Raw genomic sequence first — 8,180 nt, forward strand, 5'->3', positions numbered from 1 at the left:
AGGCTGGAAGGGAAGAGGCAATTCCTTCTCCAAGAACAAGATATCTGAATCTTACTAGCTCACACTTCTTGATGCTGCATTCATGCTGAGTGCAGATGACAGTACTGAGTGATGATAAATAAGGCAAAGCCACCGGAGACAAAGGACTCCTTGGTACAGTATCAGAAAGGATGCAGGAGCCAGCACATTTCACAGAAGTTGAGTATCAATCCTGCTTGTGATGGCCCAGATCTGAAAATTCTTCCTCTTGAGGTGGTCTTGCCTTTCCCCCAAATTGAGAAAGTTTCAGAGCAACTTTCTTTTTCATTCTGTAAATTGTAGGAACAATGGTCCTAATCATAGAGTTTGGCAAGAGGGTTATGAAAAATAGATCACTAATACCATCCTTTCTGCCCCGATTTTAGTAAAGGAAGCTTCCCTGTATCCTGGCTCACTTGCCTCGCTATGAATTTCAAGCATATATATGCCAGCTGGTTTCCCTGCTTAACTGTCTTGATGTAAACATCCACAGGCCAGCAGCCAACTGTTGTCTCTGTAACTGCCATTTATTTCTGATAAGCAAGGGGAAGTAAAGTACTGTCCTTTAAAACACACCCCAGAAAAGTCAAAGATTTTCTTCTTCTTTCATAGTTTTGTGGCTCTTAAAAAGAAAACTATGAACCCACCACAGAAAGGAAGAGATGTTTAATTAAAATGCCCAAGACAACTGTGCTACAAAGAAACAGAGAACTTTCCATGTGTGCTGCAGGGGCAAAATTCCTTTGGGGAATATCCCAAGTTCTGGCTGACAGCAGAGACCTGGTGGGTCTCTATTGCCCGAGACCCTGACTCTGCCACTATGAGAACTGCCCGACCTGGAGAGGACTGAGAAAGCTACATTCAACAATACAGACCTCATATTTTTAGACTGAACTAGCTCTGATGTATCAGTTTCAATTTCACACTGCTGTGGTGTTTACCTAAGAGCTAGTGATGGTGGAATTCAGGGAGGCATTCCATTTCAAATCCTTCAAAAAAAACAGACAAATTCTACACATTCCTCCTGGTCTTGCATACATCCTTGCTCAAGGACTGTTTAAAGTAAAATATATTCAGTTTTCAGAAATATGAAAGATTTAAAATTGGGACTATTTTGCACTTAATTAAAAACATATAATTATTTTTTAAATCTCTGTATGGAAGTTATTATTTATGACTTACAGAGTACTTATCATGCCTGCAGGCGTTTGGTTGCAAAGTAACTGTAGACGTTTGAATTTTATGTACTAGAAATCCTAAATACAGAGGGGGGAGAGAGACAGAGACAGATCTGGTTTAATCTTTCTAACCAAATGATCCAGCTTCCAAGCATCAGTATGCTGCATAACCTATGAACAGCTTAGATCAACTTTGTTAGACATAAGGCACGGCTCAGAAAATCCGAGATCTTAGCTTTCCCTTGTTTTTGATTTTTTTACACTATGGAAAAATAATAGTAACAATTCTTCTGTAGCAAAGGCCTCAGAAAGACCACAACAGGTCAGGATGTTTTTGATGCTAAAATATCCTATTTGAAATCTCTGGGTTTATTTTGTAAATCATGTATAGCTTTACAAATCATGTAAATCATGATTGCGTAAATCATGACCAAATCATGTACAGGTCTACAAATAGTTTTGTACATCACGTATAGGTTTGTGTATTTACAGCACAAATTTTGCACGGTACCCCACTTAGCTTTTGAAAGCATTTTACGACCCCACAAGGTGCCAGAGCACCTTGACTGAGAGTCACTAGTTTAGATGTCTTTATTTTGGTCGAGCCAGAGCTCCATACTTCTGCCCACAAGAATAAAGCCTTGAGGTTCAGCTTGGTACCTGTGGAGCTGTGATTCTCAAACAGGGTGCAAAGGCACCCTGAGGTGCCACGGGATCTTTTGAAGGATGCTGCGAGGTGCAGAGATAAGCACAGGCTGAGGCTTGTCCCTGCCTGGCTGCAGCCCTGCCTCTCTGCAAGGCAGTAAGCAGTCATCAAAGAACCAGTGTTTGAAATGAGGTGCTGCTCAATTCACTACTGCTAGGGAGGTGGTCCAATGAGGGCTGCCAGGTGTGTCAAAAGGCTGAGCACCACTGCAGCAGTGCCTTTAAGCCTAAGAGTTCTGCCATACATTCACAAGAAAGCGAGACAAACCAGCTATAGAGCTGTTGCACATTTTCAAGCACTAATTTCATAGCAGGGCAGCTCTTTTTAGAGCTGGGCAGACATTTTTATTGCATGATAATGACTTTGCATGGGTGGCCCATCTAAACTGACTGTGCAATTCACCAGTTCATTATGGGATCATTACTTTGCCCTTTGGGGCCACTCTCACCTTACAAGGGTGGCTGGTCTAAATTAATCATGCGATTCACCAGTTTATTGTGTGATCTTTACTTTGCCCCGGGGGAAGCTGGTCTAAACTGACTGCATGATTCACTATTTAATTACATGATCCTTACTTTATACTGACCAGCTGGGCAAAGTAAGAATCATACAATGAACGGGTGAATCGTGCTATGCATTTAGTGTGTTCAAACCCTATGCAAACACTGTACAACTCCCCCGTTCATTGTGCGAGTCTTACAGCCCTGCTATGCATTCAAATTAAAAGCCGGATAGAAACCAGATCTGGAGCTGTTCCACATTTTCAAGCACTAACTTAGTGGCCAGTCAGCTCTTTTTAGAGTGTCCTTCTGATGGTGTGATAACCATCCTGCACCCGTGTCCAGTCTACATTTACTGCGCGATTCACTAGTTCCTCGCACAATTTGTTACTTTGCACACATGAATGTATGGCACAGCCAATTAGGTGAATTCATAACTTGATTTTTGGTTTGGATTATTATGTGAGTGTGAGTGTATTTACTCTCCCGTTTACAAATCAATAAAACATACACGTACTTTCTCCCACACTTCCTATGGATAATCACCTGAAAACATTAATTACAACTTTGAAACTGCTAAGCTTGCCTAATATTGTATTGACATCCATTCATTATTACTAATGAATTTTATGAAACAACGACCTTTTAGAAAATGGAAAATTTTCCACGGAAAAATAAAGCACTGGAAAATTTTCCTCCCCACATCTCTGGTGGCCAGTCGAAATGGACTGCAGCGTTCCCCAGGGAACTGCTCAATACATGCAACATACAGCAGGGGCTTCACATTGCACGGGCCCACAATCACAGCACACATTTGCTGGGGAACTGTGCAATACATGTAACATTTAGCGGGGGGCTCTCCTTGCACACGTGGCTGGCTGAAACGAAGTGCAACGTTCACCGGCAGCCAGTCCAAAATCACTGCATACATTTGCTAGGGAACTGCGCAATACATCTAACACGCAGAAGGGGCTTTGCATTGCATGGCCAATGGATCCAAAAATCACTGCACACTGTGCTGGGGAACTGCGCAACACATGTAACGTGTAGCAGGAGGCTTGCTTTGCACATGTGGCCACTGAAATAGACTGCGGTGTCCCCCAGTGAAGTGCGCAATACATGTAACATGCAGCAGGGGCCTCACTCTTGCACGGTCGGTCCAAGGGGAACCACGCCATACAGGTAACGTGTAGCAAGGGCTTGCTTTGCACGTGGACTGCAGTGCTCACCAGGGAACTGCACAATGCATGTAACGTGCAGCAGGGGCATTACACTGCAGGGGCAGCCAGTCCAAAGTCACCGCACCCATTCACTGGGGAACTGCGCAATACATGCAACGTGTAACAGGGGGATCACTCTGCAGGAGTGGCCGCCAAAACCGATTGCAGTGTTCCCCAGGGAAGTGCGCAGTACACGTAATGCGCAGCAGGGGCTCGCTTTGCACGCGCGGCCAGCCGAAACGGACTGCAAAGTTCACCAGGGAACGGCGCAATGCATGTAACGTGTAGCAGGGCTCCGCCCCTCCCCCAGCCCCGGTCCGGCGCTACTCACGCTGCTCTGGGCGCGGGCAGCGGCGGCCCCGGCGCGGGTCCGGACACGGCGGGCGGGCGACGAGGGCAAGTCGAGCGACAGGAACTCAGAGCTAGAGTTCAGCGCGGTGCGGAGCGACATCCTGCAGCCCCCCGCGCCGCTGCGCAGCATCACCATGGCGGCGGCGGCGCCTCCCGCGCCCACCTCGCCGCGCTCCGAATTCTGGCGCCACGAGAACGGCCGCCGTATCCCTCCGCCGGCCCCAGCGCCGCCCCTCGCTGCGCGCGGACTTCCCTCCCGCCGTAGTCCCGGGCGAGCCGCGGAGGGAGACAGCGGGAGGGTGAAGCGCCAAGTTCGGAATTTTTGGCGCGTGAAAGTGAAGGGAAGTGTTTTGCCGGCGCCTGATTGGTGGAGCCGAGCGGCGCTGGCCCCGCCCCCGCTTCCCGCCAAAGGAGGTTTCGAACGCCTGGCTCTTAAAGCTGCAGCGCCCGCCACAGCGCCCACGCCCCCTGGCAGGGCGTACTGCTCTCCAGCTGCCCTTGGCACTGGGCGGAGCCGCTGGAAAAGTCCTTCATAAGCCCCTGATTCCCATCCAGCACCCTGAGGGGCCTCGAGATCCTTTTGGGGTGCCACACACATTGTGAGTGACCTCAGGGTAGGGTTTTGCCAACTGTTTGAATCTATTTCGGGAAGATGTAAGGACGTTAATGACTGATCTACTGCACTGTACTCACGAAGGCACATGTACATGATTATTACGTTTTTAAAAACCCACTAGACTGCATAAATTGGATTCAACATTTAATATTTATTTAATGAATGCCCTATCATTTATCTCCCTGGTGACACTCAGCAGTCTCCCGAGATCCGTGTCTATTTCCTGGAGACAGCAGGGCAATCCTGGAGGGTTGGCAACTCTACTTCAGGTGTGCAAACGTGGCTCACAAGATGGCATAGAGTGCACCCTCAGCAAGTGTGCAGACACACCAAGTTGGGGGTGGGGGGGGCGGGGGTCATAGATACACTGGAGGGTAGGGCTAGGACTCAGAGAGACCTCGAAGGATTGGACCAAAAGGAATCTCATGAGGTTCAACAAGGACAAGTGCAAAGTCCTGCTCTCAGGACAGAACGATCCCATGCACTGGTACAGGATGGGGACTGACTGGCTGGGCAGCAGCTCTGCAGAAAAGGACCTGGGGTTTACAGTGGACTGAAGATGAACATGAGCCAGCAGTGTGCCCTTGTTGCCAAGAAGGCTAAAGGCATACTGGGCTGCATTGGTAGGAGCATTTCCAGTGGACTGAGGGAAGTGATTCTTCCCCTCTATTTGGCACTAGTGAGGCCACATCTGGAGTACTGTGTCCACTACAGGATGTGGACAAGTTGGAGAGAGTCCCATGGAGGGTAATGAAAATGGTGAGGGGGCTGGGGCACATGACTTTTGAGGTGAGACTGAGGGAACTGGGCTTATTTAGTCTGGAGGAGAGAAGACTGAGAGAGGATTTAATAGCGGCTTTCAACTATGTGAAGCGGGGTTCCAAAGAGGATGGAGCTAGACAGGGGCAGCCAAATATGGCCCGCCAGCTGGATCCCACCCGCCAGGTGATTCTGTCCAGCCAGCAGGCACCCACCAATTAATTTTACCCTGCCCAGCCTGTGCATCTTGCTCCCACCCTCGTGCACTGAAGGGTCCCAGCCCAGCCAACATGTGCAGCATCCAGGTAGGGCCACTGGTGCCACTGCTGCAGCTGCCAGGGGATCTGCTCAGTTTCTCAGGCCTCCAGTGGCTCCTCCGGGTCCCTGCTACAGCACTTGCTCAGGATACCAGGTAGGGAAGCAGCAGCAGGCATGGATTTAGGGGGTAGAAGCTGCAGCTGAGTGGGACTGCGGAGCATGGGGCTGGGGCTGATGGAGGTGTGGAGCTTGGGTGGGCAGGGTGTGGGTGTATGGGGGGTAAGGTGGGGTGTGGAGACTCCCCTACACACTCTCCCCCCCTGTGCGCAGCCCAGCAGCAGCAGCAGCAAATGGCAAAACCTCGGGATGCTTATGGTCTACACAGGTACAGCCACCTGGCAGCACATGGCTCCAGCCAATTCTGAGAGATGCATGTGACAGCAAGGAGTGGAGCCAAGCTGGCCTGCCTTTGTTGTGTTGGGCTCCCAGCATTTCACGGGCAGCTCCCAGCACTTGTGTGCCACAGGGGAAGCTTCGCACCATGCAGCCGGCTGCCCTCGCTGCTCCCTGCCACTACATTCGGCTGCCAGGACATCACTGGGAAGCAGGAGACGGGGCTTCCCTCCACTTCTGCATGTCCCAGCAGCTGCATGTGGCGGCAGGAATCAGGGAAGGCAGCTGGCTCCGTTGTGCCGGGTCTTCCCACAGTGGTGCATGAGGAGCTGCACATAAGACGCAGGAAGCACTGCACAGTAGAGATGGGCCAACCTTGCTCCACTCCATGCCACCATGTGCAGCTCCTGGAATTGGCTGGAGCTCAGCCAGACCCCCTCACAAGCCCCACACACACTCCCCACACCCCACCGTACACCCCCACCCACCCCTCAACCACACACCACACATGCCCTTCCACACAGTATACAAGAGTAAGACTATAGTTTGAGCTCTTATGCAATCACCTTTATATACACCATACAAACACACATAAATCAGGACAAAAATAGTTTTTGACAAAACTAAAATACATTATTGTAGCTGTTTGACTTTTATTATATGATTTGGTTGTTTTTGGTTCCAAGAGGGAAACTGTGCCTGCCCCCCTTCCAAGGAGTACTTCTGGGGCAATGGGAGGGACTTCCAGTGGCAAAGGTCAGGGGTTAGGGGTGGGACTTCTGGTCCCAAGATGGCGACCAGGGGCAGGGCACATTTCAAGGGGCGGGGCTACCCTTGCGGCCCTCAACAGCTCACCAAAACTCATTTAGCAGCCCTCCAACTGAAATAATTGCCCACCCCTTAGCTAGACTGTTCTCAACAGTGGCAGATGACAGAACAAGGAGCAATGGTCTCCAGTTGCAGCAAGGGAAGTTTTGGTTGGACCTTAGGAAAAACTTTTTCACTAAGAGGGCAGTAAAACACCGGAACAGCTTACCAGAGAGGTGGTGGAAGCTCCATCCTTGGAGGTTTATAACACCCCGCTTGACAAAGCCTTGGCTGGGATGATGTAGTTGGGACTGGTCCTGCTTTGAGCAGGGGGTTGGACTAGATGACCTCCTGATGTCCCTTCCAACCCTCATTTTCTATGATTCTGTAACAAAGGCAGGGTAGATTTGCACCATATAGACCAGGGGTGGGCAAATGGCAGATCTGGCCTGCAGCTGGATCCCATTGCCCAGCAGCCCCTGCCTACAAAGCTGTGGCCTGTTTCCATGGAGACCCCAGCAGTGGGGTCCGTGACAACATGGGGCCAGAGTTTCCATGGAGACCGGCCCCAGCAGCGCTGGCAGGCCATGCAGCTGGGCGGGAAGAGGCTCTGTGGCCGGGGCTGGGATCTTGCCATGGTGACAGTGTGGGCTGGAGCTGGGGCAGAGTTGTGATCCGCTGCCTGCACATCCCAGCCTGGGGTGTGTGGGCAGCAGATCGCAGCTCTGGCCCAGTTCTGCAAGATCCCAGCCGCAACGCAGCTCCCCACCCAGCTGCATGGCTTGTCAGCTCTGCTGAGGCAGATCTCCGTGGAAACCCTGGCCAGCGCCCCCGCTGCTGGGGTCTCCATGGAAACCATCCACAGCAATGCAGGTTCCATAGCGCGGACTTTACCCACCTCTGTTATAGACTAACCAAAATAGATATTTATCTAGCACAGGGGCAGATCTGGGAAGCACAAGGTTGCAGTCGCACCTCCCACCTTTGATTCCTCTTCCACCCAAGACTTAAAATAAAGGGCCTGGCAGTGGCAGCAGCATTTCTATTCAGGTAGCAGTGAGGGAGTCACTTGACTTCATGGCTCATTATCATCTACCTGACTCCTTCTAAGCTCTTAATTCCACAAGCCTTTCTGATTTGTAAATGGTCTTGCCATACCACTAATAAAGCTAGCCTTTCTTCTTTAATTCTCCTGTCTTTTAGCTGCTCCTGATAATGCAGCTCCTATTTCACAGCCCTGCAAACTGTTTTTAACTCTAGGTGCAAACATTAACTTGGGTGAACATCAACTCAGGTGTGAAATTAACTTTCAGTGAAGCACTGCATTCTAGATTCCCTACCTGCTCACCTCCCTGATCTCCCAAGTGCAGAAGG

General features: G+C 50.3%; 1 protein-coding gene across 3 annotated transcripts in view; it reads right to left on the bottom strand.

The window, feature by feature from the left end:
• The window catches only part of ATAD2 (ATPase family, AAA domain containing 2), a 56,672-nt gene extending 52,425 nt beyond the window's left edge, over positions 1–4,247 (bottom strand). For all 3 annotated transcript variants that reach the window (XR_003095183.1, XM_025209897.1, XM_006028467.3), the window contains exon 1: positions 3,954–4,247. Coding sequence is in view for 2 of the 3 variants with exons in the window: in XM_025209897.1 (XP_025065682.1) it covers positions 3,954–4,109 (156 nt within the window). In the remaining variant the exon portion in view is untranslated. The remainder of the gene's footprint in view (positions 1–3,953) is intronic.
• Between the last annotated feature and the right edge of the window lie 3,933 nt (positions 4,248–8,180).

This window comes from Alligator sinensis, unplaced genomic scaffold (assembly GCF_000455745.1).
Source record: "Alligator sinensis unplaced genomic scaffold, ASM45574v1 scaffold681_1, whole genome shotgun sequence".
In the NCBI taxonomy this organism is placed as follows: domain Eukaryota; kingdom Metazoa; phylum Chordata; order Crocodylia; family Alligatoridae; genus Alligator; species Alligator sinensis.